Source organism: Pelodiscus sinensis, chromosome 2 (genome assembly GCF_049634645.1).
Source record: "Pelodiscus sinensis isolate JC-2024 chromosome 2, ASM4963464v1, whole genome shotgun sequence".
In the NCBI taxonomy this organism is placed as follows: Eukaryota; Metazoa; Chordata; order Testudines; family Trionychidae; genus Pelodiscus; species Pelodiscus sinensis.
In genome coordinates, this window is record NC_134712.1 from 198,326,458 (window position 1) to 198,348,730 (window position 22,273).

At 42.8% G+C, this 22,273-nt stretch overlaps 1 protein-coding gene across 5 annotated transcripts in view; it reads right to left on the reverse strand.

Moving 5' to 3' along the window:
• Positions 1-22,273, reverse strand: part of PALS2 (protein associated with LIN7 2, MAGUK p55 family member) — a 104,587-nt gene that overhangs the window by 14,081 nt on the left and 68,233 nt on the right. For 4 of the 5 annotated variants that reach the window (XM_075922190.1, XM_075922191.1, XM_075922189.1 and 1 more), the window contains 6 exons: positions 18,753-18,884; positions 4,979-5,078; positions 4,340-4,408; positions 3,578-3,739; positions 1,011-1,213; positions 445-573 (listed from right to left, as the gene is read on the reverse strand). In XM_075922190.1, the coding sequence (XP_075778305.1) occupies positions 445-573; positions 1,011-1,213; positions 3,578-3,739; positions 4,340-4,408; positions 4,979-5,078; positions 18,753-18,884 (795 nt within the window). The remainder of the gene's footprint in view (positions 1-444; positions 574-1,010; positions 1,214-3,577; positions 3,740-4,339; positions 4,409-4,978; positions 5,079-18,752; positions 18,885-22,273) is intronic. The other variant, XM_075922193.1, reaches the window with a different exon arrangement.

Consider the following 22,273-nt stretch of genomic DNA (forward strand, 5'->3'; position numbering starts at 1 on the left):
CAAGAACACAAGTGAGAGAAAGACAATTTTGATTTTTAAACCACTTATAATTAAGCAAATCTCACTAGAATTTGCCGGGGCAAAGAAAAGGTGCTTTTGCAGCAAAAAAGATTCCCCCTCTGCAGCAAACTGTTGATATTTGAAACAGGTGTAAGAACATCTCAATAAAAAGCTGTAAGAATCCTTTATAGGGGGTTCCATCAAATCCCTTTATAAAGTAAATTACCTTTATTGAAAAAACTAGCAATCCTTGTTACAGTGTAACAACTAGCAGTAGTAGTATTTCATCAGTTTACATTATTCTAGTTTATGTAATCTAAACAAATCTTGCTTAACCTTCCGCAAGACATGACACTCACATATGTTACAAAGAACTTGATATCAAGGAAAAAAGTTCAAGAAAATTCTCTGAAAGGGGAATTAAATATGGAGGAAGTTGCTTACCGTTAGAAGTTTGGTTGTAATGCCAGCATCCACCACAGCCTTGTGCATAGCACGCAAAGTCTCTAACTCTGGAGCAGCAATAAACACCACATAGGGCATAAACTCTGAAGTCCTCAATACTTTCAAGGCCTAGAAACAAGAACACACAAAAAACAGACACCCCAAAAACATTAAATGTAATTAGTTAAAAATGAGAATACGTCACTATACTTCAGTCTCCGATCAGTGAAGTACTGCAATTTTAATCTAGTACCATTAACAGACAGACAATTTTTTCACATCTATCCCAACCCTCAATGTGCTGGATGGTAGGAGACTCCCTTTCAGAATGATGAACACCGTTCTTACATTGGCCAAACGGATCATTGATCAGCAATACAAAACACTCTCGGTTCCAGGCTTGAACTACCTTTATACATTCCTGACATTTCCCCCTCTGAATTCCAAAAATCAACACTAACTTGTGAGTCTCCCATTGTACTGTGGGATGCAAGACCACATTGAAATTTAAAAAATACTTCTTTCAACACTGATTCTCATCTTAGGGTACATGACACACTACATACCTGTGGGTTCACATCCAAGATGCACGTCCTTCCAGTCTGAACCACCTCAAGGATGGAATCAATTTTGGTTCCATAAAGGTTTCCTTCATACTCTCCATGTTCTAAATATCTGCCAGCTTTAATATCTGCCTCCATTTCAGCTCGCGACACAAATCTGTAGGCTTGTCCATCTTTTTCATCATCCCTTGGCTTTCGCGAAGTAACTAAATACAAATTTTTGACAAATCACTGGACAGAAAAGCTCTCTCAAAGATATCTGAAAGATTGGATAGTCTGTAAAGCCATGTACGTATATGTTTCTTTTCTGTGTGTGGAACAAACCATTGCCCAAGCTCATGTTCAAAACTGAAGAGCAAAATTCCTCACATTTTCCCTATGCCCTTACTCTCCTCCCCCCCATTCCATCTACTTTTTCCATTCATTTCTTCCCTCAACATCATCATTCCTTGTTGATTCCATACCCAATTCATTACGCCCCCTCTTCACCAGTCACTACTGGTGTAGTGTACAATTTTCAACACCACAAGTCATTTTTGAAAATGAGACCGAGCTATTTCAGAGCCTAAGTCCTATTGACATTCAGTGAAATTCAGGCTTTTTCCAGGCAATCTCATAACAGTCATTTATTTCTCTCTCGCTCTCTAGCGGACACATACTGTTGAAGTGGAAAAAGTGTAGGAAAACACTAATCACCCCATCCTGCTTCAAGATCCACTTCCATTGCAAAGCCTGTGTTTAATTTCTCAAGTGATAGTAATTAGTCAGTTGGCCAATAGAAGCGTCTAACATTGGGGGGTTTTTTGGTTTTTTTTACACATCTAGAAAGTGGGAATCAATACTGACAATATTTGAGGGATAACACAGCCTTGATATAAAAAGAGAAAAAATCTTTTATGAAAAGTCTGAAAACATTTTATCATTCAGTTATATAAACTGAAACCTTTCTGAGACCATTCTGCCTCCAAGTGGGAATATGTAATTATTTATTTAGGTGTAGTTCTACGTAAGAAAGCAGTTTTAACTATACATCATGTATATATGCACATACATACTCACACACATATGCGTGTATGTGTACAGATATTCACAAATATTACTGTATATGTACTTACATGAATCTTCAAATATGTTCTTATCGCAGCTTGATTAAACAGTATTTATTTTTTACATGTTTTGTTTGTATGTTGCTGGTTTACTGCCTGATAATTTGTATTATCTATTTGTGTTGTCAGATATGTGGATCATTTCTAAATCCTGTGATGTTTCTATTCAATTGGCCAAAAGTGCTCTAAATAATAAATAATAATAATAATGGCACATACACAAATTGTGAGCTCTCATTTATTACTTATCTGCAGTTCTGACATCTTATAGAACCCTATAATTTGTTACATTAAATTGTCTGAAAAGTATGTATTATGTTTCACATTACATTTTGCATACATGGATTATTAATCTGATTCCCATCATAGGTTTCTTTGGACAGGTTAGGCTACCACATGTACATTAATTCTAATGGCATGGACTAATTTTGGTGTTGGAGGAGAATTACTGATGAGAAAAGAGATTAGGACTTCTAGGATTGCCCACTTTCCCTGCTTGAATCCTAACACACTCCTGGCTTGTCTTTCAGACCTGCCCATCTCCCCACTACTGCTAGTCCAACCCAGTCCTTGCCACACAATATGATGCAGAAGAAAACAGGTAACTCCTAGAAGTATAAGTGGCTGTGCATAATGGGTAAGGAGCAAGGAAGCAGTTCCATGCTCATAGGTGAACCAAAAGGGGTTATCTGGCCCACAAGAAGCAATGGGTTATTTGAGAAAGTGACAAGTAGGAGAAAAGAGCAGAGCAGAGAGGGGCAGGGCTGGTGCAGAGAAGTAGGAAGAAAAAAAAACATTAATTGGCCTCTCCTCCCTCAGTCTATAACATTAACAACTAACAAAATAAAATCCATAGTTTACTAATCCCTAGGATACTATGTCTTAAATCCATTAAAATGTCATACGAAGTTTTAGTTTCACATACAACGATGAAAAACTCCATTTAAACAATAAAATGAGTTTAAGTAAAATTCTAGTAACTGTTCATTATTAAAATTTATTAGGAATATTTAGAAGCACTAGGGGGCTGCTCCCTATGCTCATCAGCCCCCTGCCTCTGGCCATGAAACCCCCCTGCTTGCTACACTCGCCAAACCCACTGGCTCTGACTGCTCTTGCAGCTAAGGAGCCTGATGACATTGTTGTGCATCAGGAAAATAGAGAGAGTGCGCAAAACAGATATAATTGAATAATATTGCCAGATGCATGCATTGGAACTCCTGTCTTCAGCATGAGCAGACAAAAGTTTTTCTGGTAGTTAGATGTCATTAATGCAGAAATAGGGTTTTCCTACTTATTGAGGAGATTGAAAATATGTTTCATTCTCTAGCTGAAGTTTTTAAACCCACAATTATTACTCCAGATTTAATCACTACAAACAAGTTGCAAGTTAGAGTACATTTCCTCAAATTAATTACAAACTTCTATAAATAATATTTGACAGTGGGAATACTGATAACTTACATGGCACTGTAGTTCCAAACCTAGTGGGATTCAATACAATAAATCTATTTTTCAAGCTTCTTCGACCTACTCCCTGGGCTCCTATTAAGACTAATGTCTTCCTCTGAAAAGGAGGCATTTTGGCTACTTCCTCATATATCTGGATTTCATGACGATCAAATTCTACATAAAAAAGTAACAATATTAAATATATAACAAGTCATTACCATTTGTACAAAACTTTAGCAACTCTGTTTTCTATTCACGTGTTACCTTTTACTGTAAATAAGTATTTTCATCTGATATTTTCATAACTGTTCTCTTATATATAAATAGAAATAATATGTGGATTCTTTCAATGACCATCTACTCTAAACAGAGTTAATTTGTAGGACGACGGTTAGGGAAATGTGGGCAATAGTTACATCATGCCAGTATTTAACACTGTGTCAATTGTGTTTTAAGTACTTAAATTTGATTTTGTCCTCTGATGCATATGCTGAAGAGGAGCAACCTTTTTTTGGGGGGTGGGTGGAGAGGGAGCTCATAACTTAATCACAAAAATTACCATTTATAATTTTGCAGCTAGCTGATTAATTTGCAAATCAAGGTGTTATAATTTAATTTTAAAACTTTCTGCTGTAACAGCCATTCGTTATGATAGTTTAATCTAGGTTATCAGGGTGATAACCCAAGTTTAAAATGCAGATTCAGAAACACTACAACATATTGGACTGGTACGCTATTTTACTGGATTTTAAACATAAAAAACTAAAAAAGTACCTGCATTTCTGGTTGTGAGATACATCATCTTTTTCTTTTTTTTGCTACCTATAGTTCCACAAAAGGGCCCTGCAAGCAAAACAAACAAGAATACTGAAAACTCTCAAACTCACTTTTTGATTAATATGTTTTTAGGGTGGCTTAATTTATATAGATTAGTGGTCCTCAACACGGTGCCCGTGGACGCCATGGCGCCCGCAGGGGCATTTGTGTGCGCCCGCCAAGTGCTCGGGGCTGGCCTGGCCCCGGGCACGTGGCGCATGCACGGTGCCGGCCCTGGGCACATGGTGCACGGTAAGCGCTGGCCCCGGGAGCGCCACGAATTGGCCGCCAGCGCTCCGAGCGCGCGGCTATAGGGGGGCCCCGCCCCCGGGCGCGTAGGTATTCCCGCCCTCTGGCGCCCAGCAGGCAAAAGGCCACAGCCATTGGCGCCAGGCAGCCTCAAATGGTTGGGGACCCCTGCCTTTCACTTTCAGTCAACGTCAACATAAGATACATAATAAATTTTAGTTATTACAAATGTATTGCAATTATCTGTGAATCCTCTTTTATAAGGTCTGCTTTTGTGTAAACTGGAAAAAGGAAACAAAACGAGCTAATCATAAAAGAACCCATCTCCAAACATGCCTTAAACCTTACCCGAATTATCCCAGTCCCTCCTAACAAATGCCTTCCTCTTCTCTTCCAGGAACTGGCTAGGAATAAGTCCAGCACTTCCTCCTTCTTTCACATGGCTAGCCTGAAATCAAGTTAATAAGATATAAATCCCCCGTGACAAATACTTTAAGCTTTAGTTCAGTGATGCAAGCCAGCAGCAATCTTTCAATCATTTATGCCTGAAAATTGACTTCTTTAAGGATGTCACACTAAGGATTTCTGGAAGCTGAGCACTGATGCATTAGAGACAGACACCAGAAAATTCCAATTTAGCACATCATGCTTCCCACAAACATATTAGGGTTTGACGGTTCTCTAGTCCACTTCAGCATCAAAATTCAAGACAGACAGCTAGAGTAGAGAAACAAAACTACTACTTGGTAATTAAGTTATTATTTTGTTTATTACTTTCATTATTAAATAATTCTGGGGGTTTAGATTTCAGCCACACACAAAAAACTGATAAAATGTACAATTACTAAAATGACCAAAATGGCTCAAAATACTTAATCAATCCAGATATATTTAGTTTGAAAGGATTCTGAATGGCACAACATCTATGGGGCTCTGAACACTTACACTTTTATCCTGCATTCTTGTTGAAATTCGGAGGCCCCAAGCTAAGCATGTTTCTAAACACAGGCAGCTGAGGCACCTGTTTTTTCTGTCAGGTCAGGAACATGGAATATTATCCTTCCCTAATAACAGACCATATCTTAAAATTCCACTGTTATTGTACAGTTTCTCATTTGGGAGAATTCACAGATCTAGGTTGTATAAACTAAAAATTACACTGTTATCAAAACATAGAAGTCAGAAATTTTATAGCGCGAGTCCCATAGTCTAACTTTAATACACAAAAATATGAAATTTTACAGTATTGGTCCTCTCAATAGTAGCTACATGCATACATTTCTCTTGAAAAGGAACAATATAAATAGCAGGCCAAGTCACACATTCACCTTAGTAGCAGCCAGATGGAATGAAGTTAATGCCTCATTTCTTGCCCACTCAAGAAACACTGGCTGGATGTTGAAAAGTCTGGAGCTATAGGAATTCAATGGCCTCTGTATTGGTACACATGCAAGTTACTACTTGCAACACAACACATCATTGTTCACGTCAGCAGACAATGAAATGCAACAACCCATTACAGCGAGCTTTTATAGTTTATTTTGTTTAGACTCTTGCAAGTTGCCAGCTGGAGGAGTTTGAAAAGAGACAGACAGGTGACCACATGCAAGCTGGATGTCTCTAATAAACTCTTGTGAAGAGCTCTGGAGTGCCTAACTTCTGAAACGTGTTTATCTGGCAGTAAGTATTTATGCAGACTTTTTTCTCTCTTTATCTTCCCTTCTGTAATTACTATAGCTGGCTAGTTAAGAGACTGGAATTCACCATCTTTTTTCAAACACAAACAAGAAGTGAGGGGGAAATCCAACTCTTAGCAGATAAAAGATGGTTACTTACCTGTATCATACTGTTGCTCTAGAAAATATGGATGCAAACGTATTCCATGTAGGTGTGCATATGTCCAGAGTACCAAAGCTGGGATTAGTCTGCTTAACACTATTTGTCATGCTCACTCCTTCCCCTATTCCCTGCTCTCAGTTCCTTCATGCTAAAATGTTCGGCTAAAGAATCAAATGCACTAGGGGAAGAAAATGGGTTATAGAATACATGACTGAATCCACATCTCAAAGAACAGTTACGATACAAGTAGCCATCTTTTATTCTTCAAGTGGTGGCAGACATGTATTCCAAGCAAGTGGACTCAAGCAACTCCAGAGGGAAGTGGTCTTTGATTTATTTAAATAGAGGGCAGAAATGCTCAACATTTGCAGGCAATCTTGATGCTGAAATGATAACTTTTGCAAGAAAATTGTGCTTTTAGAGAAGACCACATCACAGCCCTGCAGATATCCACTACTGAGACACCACTAAGAAATGCAGCTAATGTCACTGGAGTCCTCATTGAATGAGCCCATAATGATGTTGGATGTGTCATATGAGTCGCTTCATAAACCATAGTAATGCAGGCAGTTATCCTCTTGGAAATACAGGCTGAACCTCTCTAGTGTGGCACAGTTTGTGCTGTGATTGGCAGGTGGAAACTGTTGGCTTCTAATTAAAGTTTGAATTCTAGAAGTCTCTGCTGATTGGCTGAGCCTTGGTAGGAGGGGGGGGGACTTTCAGGCACTCCAGGTCTTTATAAGGCAGTGGGCAAGTGACCAAGGAGCCTGCGAACAGTTGAGTGCTAACGGAGTTTAGAGAGGGAGTTCTCCAGGTAAAGGAGAAGCAGATACAGGACTCTTGAGGGAAGTGTGTGTTGTGTTTGGGGCTTTCTTGCTGTGTGCTGAGCTTGTGTTTGTGAGTGAGGGTTGGTGTGTGTTCTTTGTTTTTTTCCCCCGTTTGAGTGAGGCTTCCCCCCCCCCACACACACACTTCCCCTTTGCCCTCCCCTTGATGGAGTTTGTGCTGTGATTGGTAGGTGCTGTGATTGGCTGTGATTGACAGGTGGAAACTGTTGGCTTCTAATTAAAGTTTGAATTCTAGAAGTCTCTGCTGATTAGCTGAGCCTTGGTAGGGGGAGGGACTTTCAGGCACTCCAAGTCTTTATAAGGCAGTGGGCAAGCGACCCAGGAGCTTGTGAACAGGTGAGTGCTAACAGGGAGTTTAGAGAGAGGGAGCTGGGAAGGGCGGGAAGTTCTCTTGCCTTTCTTTTTAAATCCCTTCTCCAGGACAGCAGCGATGGATGGTGATGGGTCTGCTGCTGTTACCAGCACAGCGTGTGCCATGTTTGTCTTCCTCCCAGAAGAAAGAACAGATTTCATCTGCATGAAGTGCAAGCTGGTCGACATTTTGGAAGAAAAAATTAGAGGACTGGAGGCCCAAGTGTCAACCCTACGCTCGATCAGAGAGGATGAAGACTTCCTCAATAGAAGGCAGCGTTTAGTCCTTCAAGCACAGCAGGCAGAGGAGCCAGAGAGGGAAGTACATGACCAAGAAGAGAACTGGCAGCATGTAACTTCTAGAAGGGGAAAAAGGCCAACACGGGAATCCCCCAATGCTATAGAGGTAAGTAATCGCTTTCAAGCTCTCTCCACAGGCTCTGCAGTGCTGAAAGCTTTGGAAGGGACCTCACAAGGAAGAAACCAGAAGGGAACACCATCTACTGGAAGGCATGGGATGCATAGTCCTAGGGATGGGGGTTCCATGGCCATCACCCCCAAAAGAAAGTGACAGGTGGTGGTGGTCGGGGACTCCCTCCTAAGAGGGACTGAGCCATCCCTCTGCCGTCCGGACCTGGAATCTCGAGAGGTATGCTGCTTACCGGGAGCTCACATTCAGGATGTCACTGAGATGCTTACCAAGCTGATTAAACCTTCGGATCGCTATCCCTTCCTGCTTCTCCATGTGGGAACTAATGATACGGCCAAGAATTACCTTGAGCGGGTTACTGCGGATTACGTAGCGCTGGGAAGAAGGATCCAAGAATTCGGAGCGCAAGTGGCGTTCTTGTCCATCCTCCCTGTTGAAGGGAAAGGACTGGGCAGGGATCGGCAAATTGAGGACGTAAATGTGTGGTTGCGCAGGTGGTGTCGCAGAGGTGGTTTTGGTTTCTTCGACCATGGGACTGTGTTCCGGGCGCAAGGATTGATAGGACGAGATGGGATCCACCTAACGGAGAGGAAGGAGCATCTTCGTGGGCAGGTTTGCAAACCTAGTGAGGAGGGCTTTAAACTAGGTTCGTCGGGGGACGGTGACCAAAACCCCGAGGGAAGTGGGAAAGTCGGATACCGGGAAGAAATGCAGAGAGGAACGAGCAAGAAAGGAGGACCCCTGTTTCGAATGGAGAAGATAGGGCAATCAACTGGTTACCTGAAGTGTTTGTACACTAATGCGAGAAGCCTAGGCAACAAACAGGAAGAACTGGAGGCCCTAGCCCAGTACAAGAAATATGATTTAATTGGGATAAGAGAGACTTGGTGGGATGACTCGTGTGACTGGAGCATGGTCATGGAAGGGTATAGACTGTTCAGGAAGAACAGGCAGGGGAGAAAAGGAGGAGGAGTTGCACTATATGTAAGAGCACTACAATTGCTCTGAACTCCAGTTTAAAGAGGTATAAAAACCTGTTGAGAGTCTATGGGTTAAGTTTAAAGGCGCAAACAACAGCAGTGATGTTGTGATTGGTGTATGCTACAGGCCACCAAATCAGGTGGATGAGGTAGATGAGGCTTTCTTCGGACAACTGAGCGAAGCTTCCAGAGCGCAGGCCCTGGTTCTCGTGGGGGACTTTAATCACCCTGACATCTGTTGGGAAACCAATACGGCAGTACACAGGCAATCCAGGAAGTTTTTGGAGAATGTTGGGGATAACTTCTTGACACAAGTGCTGAAGGATCCGACCAGGGGCCGTGCACAGCTTGACCTTCTGCTCACAAACAGGGAGGAACTAACAGGGGAAGTGGAGGTGGGTGACAACCTGGGAAGCAGTGATTTCAGGATCCTGACCAAAGGAAGAAAAGAGAGTAGTAAAATACACACCTTGGACTTCAAAAAAGCAGATTTTGACTCCCTCAGAGATCTGATGGAAAGAATCCCCTGGGATGCTAACATGAAGGGGAAAGGAGTCCAGGACAGCTGACAGTATTTTAAAGAAGCCTTATTGAAGGCACAGAAAGAAACCATCCCGATGCGTAGCAAGAGAGGCAAACATGGTAGGAGACGGGATTGGCTTACAGCGGAAATCCTTAGTGAACTAAGCACAAAAAGGAAGCTTACAAGAAGTGGAAACTTGGACAAATGACCAGGGAGAAGTTTAAATGTATAGCTCGAGAATGCTGGGGGGTTATCAGGAAGGCAAAAGCGCAAATGGAATTGCGACTGGCCAAGGATGTGAAGGATAACAAGAAAGGTTTCTACAGGCATGTTAACAAGAAGAAGGTGATCAGAGGGTGTGCGGCCCCTAATGGATGAAGGGGGTAACCTAGTGACAGATGATGTGGGGAAAGCTGAAGAACTCAATGCTTTCTTTGCCTCTGTATTCACGCACAAAGTCAGCTCCTGGACTTCTGCGCTAAATGACACAAGATGGGATGAAGATGTACAGCCCTTGGTGGGTAAAGAACAGGTTAGGAACTATTTAGAAAAGCTAAACGTACACAAATCCATGGGTCCGGACTTAATGCATCCGAGGGTACTGAGGGAGTTGGCAAATGTCATTGAGGAGCCTTTGGCCATTATCTTTGAAAAGTCGTGGAGATCGGGAGAAATCCCGGATGATTGGAAAAAGGCAAATGTAGTGCCCATCTTCAAAAAAGAGAAGAAGGATGATCCAGGGAACTATAGGCCGGTCAGTCTTACCTCGGTTCCCAGAAAAATCATGGAAGGGATCCTAAAGGAATCCATTTTGAGACACTTGGATGAGAGGAAAGTGATCAGGAATAGTCAGCATGGATTCACAAAGGGCAAGTCGTGCCTGACCAATCTGATTAGCTTCTACGATGAGGTAACTGGCTTGGTGGACATGGGAAAGTCAGTGGATGTGATATACCTTGACTTTAGCAAGGCTTTTGATACGGTCTCCCACAATATTCTTGCCAGCAAGTTAAGGGAATGTGGATTGGATAAATGGACGGTAAGATGGATAGAAAGATGGCTAGAAGGCCGGGTCCAGCGGGTAGTGATCAATGGTTTGATGTCAGGATGGTGGTCGGTTTCTAGTCGAATGCCCCAAGGTTCGGTTCTAGGACCGGTTTTGTTCAATATCTTTATTAATGACCTGGATGAAGGGATGGATTGCACCCTCAGCAAGTTTGCGGATGACACTAAGCTAGGGGGAGAGGTAGATACGCTTGAGGGCAGAGATAGGGTCCAGAGTGACTTAGACAAATTGGAGGATTGGGCCACAAGAAATCTGATGAGGTTCAACAAGGACAAGTGTAGAGTCCTGTACTTGGGACGGAAGAATCCCAAGCATAGTTACAAGCTGGGGACCAACCAGTTAAGTAGTAGTCCTGCAGAAAAGGACCTGGGGGTTACAGTGGCTGAGAAGCTGGATATGAGCCAACAGTGTGCCCTTGTAACCAAGAAGGCTAATGGCATATTAGGTTGCATTAAGAGGAGCATTGCCAGCAGATCCAGAGATGTCATTATTCCCCTTTATTCGGCTTTGGTGAGGCCACATCTGGAGTATTGTGTCCAGTTCTGGGCCCCCCACTACAAAAAGGATGTGGACACATTGGAGAGGGTCCAGCGGTGGGCAACCAAAACGATTAGGGGGCTGGAGCATATGACTTATGAGGAGAGGCTGAGAGACTTGGGTATGTTTAGTCTGCAGAAGCGAAGAGTGAGCGGGGATTTGATAGCAGCCTTCAACTTCCTGAAAGGAGGTTCCAAAGAGGATGGAGAGAGGCTGTTCTCAGTAGTGACAGATGGCAGAACAAGGAGCAATGGTCTCAAGTTGTGGTGGGAGAGGTCCAGGTTGGATATTAGGAAAAACTACTTCACTAGGAGGGTGGATTACCTAGGGAAGTAGTGGATTCTCCATCCCTAGAGGTGTTTAAGACTCGGCTTGACAGAGCCCTGGCCGGGTTGATCTAGTTGGGATTGGTCCTGCCTAGAGCTGGGGGCTGGACTTGATGACCTTCTGAGGTCTCTTCCAGTTCTATGATTCTCAAGACCTGACCAGTTCTGAACAAGAGAATTTTCTGGATCACGGGAGGTCAATATTGCCTAGCAGCATTACCAACACTTCCACTGCTTACTGTGTTAAGAGGACATTTATGGGGGGAAAATTAGAGCTAAACAACAGCACAGAACACTGAGAGCTATGACTGGTGGCTATAAACAAACTTTATAAGATCATGGGAAAATTGGCCACACCCATGAAAAGTGAACATCCAGTTAACTAAAATCATTCTGGATGATGGATATTTCTGGACGAGTTCTGCATTAGAGAAGTTCAATCTGTAATAGAAGCAGATAATTGTTGTTCTTTCATCTACTCAACATAGGAAATAAAGCATTGAGGCAATGAAAGAAACAGTTTAGTCCTTTCTAAATAAAATGCCAAGCACTGCATGAAATCTAACCTATGCAGGCACTGTTCCTCCACACTTACTTGTAGTATGGGGGAAAAATATAGGTAAGTAAATAATCTGATTAAGGTGAAACAGATACTACTTTGGACAAATATTTTGGGTGTGGTTTTAAAGCCACCTTGTTCTTGAAGAATTGAGCATATGGAGGGATCTGTCATTGAGGCCCATAACTCTCATTCTTCTTGTGGATGTTATAGCTACTAGGAAGGCACTCAGAGAGAAGGGCCCATGAATGTTATATATTACTATCAGATCAAACGTTGGACTCGTCAATACTGACAGGACCATATTAAGTTACCATAATGACACAATCTCTTTCACCTATGGAAAAAGATGAATACCACCCTTTCAAAAAAAGTCTCACCATCACTGAGTTTGAGAATATCTATTTCCCTTGAACACAAGAATGGAAAGCTGAGAATATCTCGAACAGAACCGTCAGGGTGCTCAGAGTGAAACCTGAAGATTCAAATGCATGAAATACTTCAAAATTTGGGCTGAATTTGCATAGACATTAGGTTGATGAATTTGCATGGACACCTCCCTAACTGAAAATTGTTTCCACTTAGACAAGTAATGACCCTCATGGCTATTTTTCTACTACTAAGCAGAATATTTCTGATTGCCTCTGAGAACTAGCCATACAGCATACACACAATAAGGGGCAGACTGTTCAAAGCCAGATGAATAACCTAACTGAGATGTTAAGTCAATAAGTTGGGGGGCGGAGGGAGAAGAAGAGGTCAAGTGACAGAGAAAGGAGGTTAAAAATGAACACTGCACCAGCATGGATGGGCAAGGCAATAGAATCAGTTTGACATGATCCAATTTGAGCTTGAAGATAGCATCAGAGGAATGGAGGGAAAGGCATACATCAGTTTTCCTCCTCAATTTAGATGGAAGGCCTTCATAAGAGACCCTAAGCTAATCCATACTCAAGAACAGAATTGATGACATTTTCTTTTATCCTTTCTTGCAAAAAAGTTTATGGTCAAGATACTACATTCCTGGAAAATAGAGCTCAACACATACTTCTTTAGGGACCACTTATGGCTGATTGAAAAAAAATCTGCTGAGATGACTGGCCATTTGGTTCTGAGAGTAAGACAAGTACACCATGGGTATATACCACCTTCCCTGATGCAGACATTCCAGAAATTGTATTACTTTCTGATAAAGGTGATTGGAGCAGCACCACACTGCTGTTAAGTGTGAGGTGTATTAGTTAACCATTTACATCCCTACTCCCAAACCTATTGGGGAGGCATCCATAACTATTGTCTTGGGTGGTAGAAGGTGGGCAAAGGGGAGCCCCCCCTCACACACAAGGCAGTATTCCAATCCACCTTACTGCGTGTTTGCTGAATAGTTCAGAAAAGGGCAACAATAATGATTAGGGGTTTGGAATGGGTCCCATATCAAGAGAGATTAAAAAGACTTGGACTTTTCAGCTTAGAAAAGAAGAGACACGATAGAGGTCTATAAAATCAGGACTGGTATGGAAAAAGTGAATAAGGAAAAGTTATTTACTTATTCCCACAAAGTAAAAACTAGGGAGGTCACCAAATGAAATTAATAGGCAACAGGTTTAAAACAAACAAAAAGGAAGATTTTCCTCAGTTAGCACACAGACAACTTCTGGAACTTCTTGCCAGAGGATGAAGTGAAGAGTAGGACTTTAACAGGGTTCAAAAAAGAGCTAGACAGAATCATGGAGCTAAGGTCCATCAATGGCTATTGGCCATGATGGGTAGGAATGGTGTCCCTAGCCTCTGTTTGTCTGGAAATGGGTGACAGGAGAGGGATCACCTGAGGATTACCTGTTGTGTTCCCTCCTTCTGGTATTGGCCACTGTTGGCAGACAGGATACTGGGCTAGATGGACCTTTGGTCTGACCCAGTATGGCCATTCTTATATTCACTGTCAAGAATGCAGAATTTCTAGGGCACCCAGGCAAATGTGTCCTGCAACTGACAAATCAGACAAAAGTCCAACTTCAACCACAACTGAAGAAAGTGAAAGTGCAACCTTGCATGTTTCACTACATACATGCATGCCACCAGAGAGTTCAATACACTCAGGTATACTTAGATTGTGATCAAAGGGTGCAACTAGAGATCCCAACAAAGGTAATCAATTGCCTAGGACAGTTTAGTTTGAATATGAATTCCTGAATATAAACTTCCAATTCATGGAGTTTATCAGAGCACCAATGCACTCCCTGAAACATCTTGACCAGATTGCTCATCCCAGCTTTGAGCTGGCCTTAAGTTTGATTTGTCTCGGTCTCAAATCAGACCTAACTGATCATAAAAGTCTAATGAGACCCAGACCTCATGACAGAAAACTTGAATCTGATGAGTTTGTTGAGATCACAGATCAAAGATAGGTCTCATTATTACCTTAGATGTGAGGAAGTATCGTGAGTAAAACCTTTCCACAAAGATTAGGAACCTCCCTTAGAGTCCCCAAAGTACACAGGGTTTCTGACTGGTGAAAGAACAAGTGAGATAGGCCCCTGAAAAGGTGTGGGGTACAGGGATAGCAGTGTGAAATGGATAGAAACACAACAGCATAACCTAATCCCCCAGTGCTTGGTCAGATGGGTCCTAAGCACTATAGAAATAAGGCAGCTTGTCCCCTAGTAACTGGGGCCTAGAAAAGATATTGAAAATGAGGTGTTGCTCTTGAAATACCAGACTGTTTAGAACAAGGAGAAAGAGGATGGTACATTGATTAAAAGTAGACCCAGATGGTTTCTTTCATGTTTTATGCCACTTTCTAGGGAAGTCTTGCCGCCTTACAGTGTAGGAACACTGACAGAAATATCCCCAAGGACCAAACTGCCTCATCTTGAGGTTAGGTGGTTGTCTATAGGAGACTATGGAGTTTAAACTCCAAGAGGCTCTGGGAGACAGACCCATAGTCTCCTATAGACAACCACCTAACCTCAAGATGATTCTTACCAACCACCACAGGACATACCACACTAATACCAACCCTGGTACCTTCCCTTGCAACAAACCCCGTTGCCAGCTTTGTCCACATATTCACTCTGCTGATACCATTATTGGACCTAACCAAGTGAGTTATAAGATCAAGAACACATATTCCTGCGCATCCGGAAATATAATTTATGCTATCATGTGCCGAAAGTGTCCGTCTGCTTTGTACATTGGACAAACGTCTCAGACACTTCGCCAAAGGATCAATGCCCACAAAACAAATATTAGACAGGATCACAAAGAAAAAACAGTTTCTTGCCATTTCAACCAGAAAGGACACAGTCTCAACAACTTAATTACCTGCATCCTGCTTCAGAAGCCTCTTAAATCTGCACTTGAAAGAGAATCCTCTGAACTGTCATTCATGCTAACATTCGACACTCTATGAGGGGGTCTCAACAAAGACTCTAGCTATCTTACCCATTACAAAGATAGCTTCCCCAATTATCACCTCTAATACCATTAGCTCACAGACATTTACCTTCCCCCCTCCTCCCCCTTCTGTTCTGAAATGTGATTTATCCTTTTCATGTGTTCATTTTTTTTAATTGTATCCTTTGGTATATATGGTTGTGACTATTTTCTTCCACTATTTGATCTGAGGAAGTGGGTCTTGCCCACAAAAGCTCACCTAATAAACCATCTTGTTAGTCCTGAATTTTGTTTCAGCTACACCAGACTAACACTGCTACATTTCTATCACAACAAAACCAGGGTATTTCATGAGGATGAGAGACTCTAGTAATGCTTTGTTTATAGGGAAAGCAATTCTCCCAGGAGCTGATAGTCAGAAGATACCTACCAAATTTATGAGTGTTTTTAGCACAGACTAAACCGAATACCTAAAGCCGACGCCATGTATTGAGCACATCTTGATACAATCTGAAATCCTCTGGAGACAAGGACTTGGGTACAAGTCATCTGGTGACATGGGTAACAATATAATTTGGGTCACTAGACTCTCTTGACCAATGATATCCAGCCATTCCAAATTTCAGAATGTCCTAATACACAGGTAATGCGCCTTCTGCTGGTGTCTTGCAGGACTGATGGGGAGACTACAGGAGATATAGGGGATTTCTTATAACCAGTTTACAAACAGGACTTTGCTCAGTAATTTCAGGGAAGCTGCTACACATAACAATACAGCATCCCAGGCCAGTAAGAACTAGGCCAGATATTTTGTTTCTGCTGTGGGAATGATACCTGGTGCCAACTATAACTCCTGCTGTGTCCTGACAGCCTTCAAGTGTGAGAGGAGGAGGGAGATATCGCTGAGCTCAACTGTAAAGATCCCCCCCTCCCCCCCAAACAGCTTGACGGTGGCAGCGGAGGCACTCCTGTCAGGACTTCCAAAAGGCAAGTGCCATCCATGATCCAACACAATGATGCCATGAATAGTAAAAGAGCAATCAACAGGTACCTGAATGCTGGCACCAACACTGAACTCATTCAGGGTGTTGAATAAGGTATCAATAATGAAAACAAAGCTGGTGCCAGGCCAGCAGATCCCAACTGCATGGTAATCTAGATTGATAAAGGATTCTATCCAAGCCAAAAAACACTCTCACTACCGAGCAAGAAAGTCAACCACACTCATGCAGCGAGGTTAAATTGTAATATGAATGGGTGCAGAAATGATAAAGAGTTAACCAGCAATTCCAGGATAGCAGAGCTCACTATAGAAGATGCAACTGCAATAGGATGAAGATCCTAATTAGGCAATAAGTCAGGAACAGGGAGGCACAGCATATCTGCTGCTGCCTGATACCCCGAGTGGAAAAAAGATACTTCAACATAGATGACTGCACTAACCAGCTTCAACAGGTGAACCCAAGGCAATACCCAAGTTGCCAGTACAGATTCACCACCCTGATCTTTCCATGATACCAGAGATCAGGTTAATGGTTCCACTCTCTCATAACAGGAGACTCCCAGTACCAATCATTAATTCTTGTATACTGAGGATATGAACCTCTTCACCCACTAGAACCGTGATCCCCAACACGGTGCCCGCGGGCGCCATGGCGCCCGCGGGGGCATTTCAATGCGCCCGCCAGGTGCTCGGGGCTGGCCTGGCCCCGGGCACATGGCGCACGGGCGCTTGCGGGGGGAGCGCGCTTGGCGGGGAGAGCGCCGGGCGCGCGGCACGCAGCGGGGGGGGGGGGCGCGCCCCCTGGCGCCCAGCGGGCAAACGGCCCTGCCCCCTGGCGCCCAGCGGGCAAACGGCCCCGCCCCCTGGCGCCCAGCAACCTAAAAAGGTTGGGGACCACTGCACTAGAACAACCCAAATAAAACAGATAAGGGTTTTTTTGTTGGGTCCAATGAAGGGGTTCAGCTCTTCTTCCTCCTGGGTAAATAATCCAAGCTTAGTTTAGAAGTATCAATACCCTTTCAGGGGCTCGACTCTCCATACTGTTCCCTAACTTTGAGGGAGGCAACAATGACTGCTTGAGAAGGTGCTATTTTATTCTTAAACTTCTAGCTACCCAGGTTCTTATTTTAAAAGGATTTACAGAAGAGAGCACCTTTCTTTAGCATGCTCTTTCCTAAGACAACACACGCCCGGGGTGGGGATCATTATTGGGAATAGCTTCCACACAAAAAGGGCTATGCTTTAATGCTGGAGAGAGTATCTCACCAGGAGAAGCTACCTGGTTACTACCTATTAATAACTAAAGGTTCTAAGAGAAACTATATACAAAAATGACACAAAAAGCTGTGAAGAGAAGTGAGAGCACTAAGTGCTCCAACTCTAGTTGTGAGGAATGAGAAGGAACTAAGGGATGTTCGCAAGGCATTGCCTTCATAGGCATGGGAAGGGCTATGAGGAGAGAGAAGCCAGTGCGGACTCTAAGAGTACTGCTAGGTAAAATTCTCCAGCTCTAGTTGCCTGGGTATGCACATACCTGAGTGCAATGTGTGAGCAACCACTCAAAGAATCTGCTCTTCCACAATCACTCTCAAAGGAAGGCTTTCTATAATTAATAAACAGCCTAAGACTAATACTAGGGTGACCAGGTGTCCAGTTTTCAACCAGAACAACTGGTCTAAAAGGAATCCTGGCAATACCAGTTAGCACTGATGAGGCCACTGACTGTCCAGTTGTTGGTGCCACACAGTGGAGCTGGCAGGCTTCATGCTAGCTTCCAAGCACTTCATCCTTGGCTCCAGCCCTTCCCACAACTCAGTGACCTGAGCCAGCCCAGTAAAAATGAGCAAAAGTGGGGAAGAGCAAAAGATAAGGGGTGGGGAACAAAGGGAGTGGGGGAGTTCAGAAAGGGTAGGCAAGGGTATTCAATTTTGTGAAAGTAGAAATTTGGCAACTCTACTGAATACTTTTCCAAAATTCATTGTACATAATTTCCAGCAGTTAGCCACTTCAGACTCCAAAATGAGGCCAAATAAGTAGCAGTATAAAAAGGATAGAGTGAGTGAGTGAGTGTGTGTGTAAAAATAAAAATAAATAAAAATACTGAAGGGAAAGACTGATGTAAAATTGCTTTAAGACTGAGGTTCAGCTGGAGTGTGAAAAGCAGAATCAATATTTCTTCCTAAAATGCTTTACAATAGAATTAGATTAATACAAAACAATTACTATTATAAATAATAAAGTAATAAAGGGCTCCACATTTTACCAACCTGCCACCAATTTGAGTCTTCCCGATTTACAATCTGAAGAATTTCTCCTTTAGAAAATTTCAAGCCTGCTTCTTTGCAAGGGATCAGGTTGTCATTGTATGGATTATAATCAAAATGACACTTCACAAATACCTGAAACACATTGTAAACTTTAAAAGATGAATATCAAAGATTGTTACTGATATAAAAAAAATCATCATTACTAATTAGTAAAGCCAAAAATGCTTAGTAACTTTGATAAGGACATACAATTTCATTAATGGTTGTTAATTTGCCATGGCCAAATGCAATACAAGCTACTGGAGAAAATGTAAAGATTTTGCCTGACATTATAACAGCAGAGAATACCATTAAACTTAAAGCAAACAAACAGTAAAAAGCTTCTCAACACAGGAAAATACAAAATTTGGCTTAAAAAAAATTGCATTGTCTACCTGGAACTGAAACTCATTTTTATACTTCCGTATAAACCAAAATGTAAGATTCTGACATAGATTAACCCAAAATTAATCTAAAATATGCATTTTTGAGAATGCAAGCACTTGTCTTGAGTGTAGGTATATATTTAGGCCACAAATTGCTGAGATTTCAAGCAGTCCCTTAGCTTGCTTGTATTAAAGGCCTTCCTTCCAAAGTTGCTATTGGAAAGAGAATTGACAATCAATTGCCCCCCCTTCTCTATAATGCCAATGCTTCAAGGAATATGTATTTGTGTGCACTGTCTGCTGTACAGAAGAATGTGTACCTAAAGCTCAATGCAGTCCTATATTCCTATAGCACCTGCTCAGCCTAAACAGTCTTTTGTTTAGCTTGTAACTCAAGACTGGTCCTGGAGAATTTATTTTGGATAACCATATTCAGGAAGAGAAATTTACCACTTGCAAGGAGCTTTTTTGAATCTTCAAATCCATCAGTTTAGGACAAGGCATTTACTCTTTCCATACTTTCAGTGTGCAAACTAAAAGATTGCAGGAACAACCAGTTAGAACACAGAGCTTTTTGGCACCTCACATTCTCTCAAGCAAAATCAACTTCTGAGGAAGCCTCTCTCAAATTGCAACTATACCCAAATTCAGTCAAGTCTCTGAAAATTGCAGTTTGCACATGTGCAGAGATTTGTCAGTGGTTAGTAGCAGCATCCCCCTCTGAAGAGTCTGCCTACACAGAGGATTCTTCATCCCCACATAACTCTTGTGAAGCAGCCAGAGCAGTCACGTGCCATTCCAGGGACATGGCATTGGGGCAGACTTCTCCTGCATTTACTTCTCTCAACAGGTGAACAAGTGAACAAGTGCTGCCAAGCACTAGAATTGAGACCAGAAATAATGTTCCTTCCATGTTTTCAATGCTCCCATTGCTACCAACAATGCAGCAGAAAGGAGGAGGAGGAAGCTGTGACCTAAATGCAGAGGTGTGAACTGGGAAGAGCTGGTGGGAAGGAAGGAGAAGCAGAGGAGGGATAAGAAAAGGAGCTTCAGGAAGGGGTAATAAAGAAGAGCAGAGGAGTACTGGCCACCTAGAGAAGAAGGGTGGGGACAGAAGAGTCTAAAGCAGGCATGTCCAAAGTCCGGTCCGCGGGCCAATTGCGGCCCGTGTTCCGGTTTAATACGGCCCCACAGGTAATTTGGCAATATCTATCTTTTATGGCCCCCAACAAATCCATATGTATTGAGATGAATACATTGTAAAATCTCAGTTAATGTCAGTTGGTCTAAATCAGTTATAAATATATTTGGACACAACATGTAGACTGGGTGTTATGTTCCTGTTCATATTTTTTTAACTTAAAAGTTGACAGACAACCTTTATTACCAATAATATGTAATGTACTTTACAATGTTCCTGACATATATTTCAGCTTCCTGGATTTTTTTTTCATCTGGCCTTCAGATATGAAAGGCAGAGTGATTTAACACCTGTTTAGATTTGTCATCCATGTGACGAAATGAAAAGTATGCTGTTTGCAATAAACTTTGCATAAAATAATTAATTTGCATTTAATTTTAATGGTTCAAAGAATGTCAGGCAAAATGGTCGGCCCTCACGCATGTTCACTTCATCAAATCTGGCCCTCTTTGAAAAAAGTTTGGACACCCCTGGTCTAAAGCACCCGAAAAAAAAAAACACATTTGATTACCTGCTTTTCCAGAGCATGTACTAAAACAATCTTAATTCTAGCATGTTGGGTGCTTGACATTGCAACCTTAACTTTCTTTTAACGTAAGAGAGGGGCTATAAGTAATTACCAAATATAGTAAAAGTGGTTGAAAGTTTTCTATAAAATTGTTTTGACAGGAAATTGAGTTTTTGACAAACTGTTTTTGTGGAAGTATCTACTTTATGAAAAAGTGTCAAAAATTGAACACAGAAATGAAAACCCTCTCTCATTTGGACTACAGGCAGTCCCCGGGTTACGTACAAGATAGGGACTGTAGGTTTGTTCTTAAGTTGAATTTGTATGTAAGTCGGAACTGGTACATATTGTAGGGGAAACTCTAGCCAAAAATTTTTTTTAGTTTTGGATAGCATAGGGAAAGGTTAACTCCCCTCTAATGTTTGTTTTGCTGTCTGTTCCCCTGTTCAGAAGATTTCACATCTATTTCTGTCCCTGTGACAAACTCAGGACTAAAGGAGTAACTCATCAAATACCAAACAGCTCTGCACCATGCTTTGAGCTAATAGCTTTATTTCCACACACCACCCAGGGTTCTAGGAGGAGGGTCCTTTTTTTGCTAACACAATGAGGCCAGCACTTTGTTTGTTTTGGTGGAGTCTTTGTTTGCCCAGGGAGCCCAGCATGTATAGGGGGAGGAGGGGCGGAGAGGCTGCTTTTGTCTGCTGTTCGGCAGCCTGTTGCTGGCAGGGGGGAAGGGGGGAGGCTTGCAGGATGCGAGGCCGCGGGGGGGGGGGGGGGGGGGGCAGCGGGCGTGGGGAGGCACTTTTCCTCTGCCCAGCAGCTCTGCGGGATCCCTGTCCCTGTGGCCAGCTGCTGCAGGCAGAGGCCAGTTGGAGCCGGCCGAAGAGGAGGAGGATTCTAGGACCCAGGTGAGCGAGCCCCGGGGACGCTGCTGCGCTAGCCCGGCATGTATAGAGGGGAGGAGGGGCAGAGAGGCTGCTTTTGTCTGTTCAGCAGCCTGTTGCTCAGGGGAGGGGGCAGCCTGTTGCTGGCAGGGGGAGGCACTTTTCCTCTGCCCGGCAGCTCTGCGGGACCCCAGTCGGAGCCGGCCCGAGGAGGAGGAGGATCCTAGGACCCAGGTGAGCGAGCCCGGGAATGCTGCTGCGCATGTGCGGGAGTTGCCTCACCCCGTTCGTATCTAGGGATCCGACGTAAGTCGGATCCATGTAAGTCGGGGACTGCCTGTACAATTTCAGAATGCATCATAGCTATGCAACTGCTAGATATAGGTCTCTGCTCGTCAAGAGAAGAGGCCCATATGCATGAATGTAGCTCTCAGGAAGCCCAGCCTGCAGAAGAGAATAGGAGGATGATGCATTTCAGAACCATTTCAGAACAGAAGTAA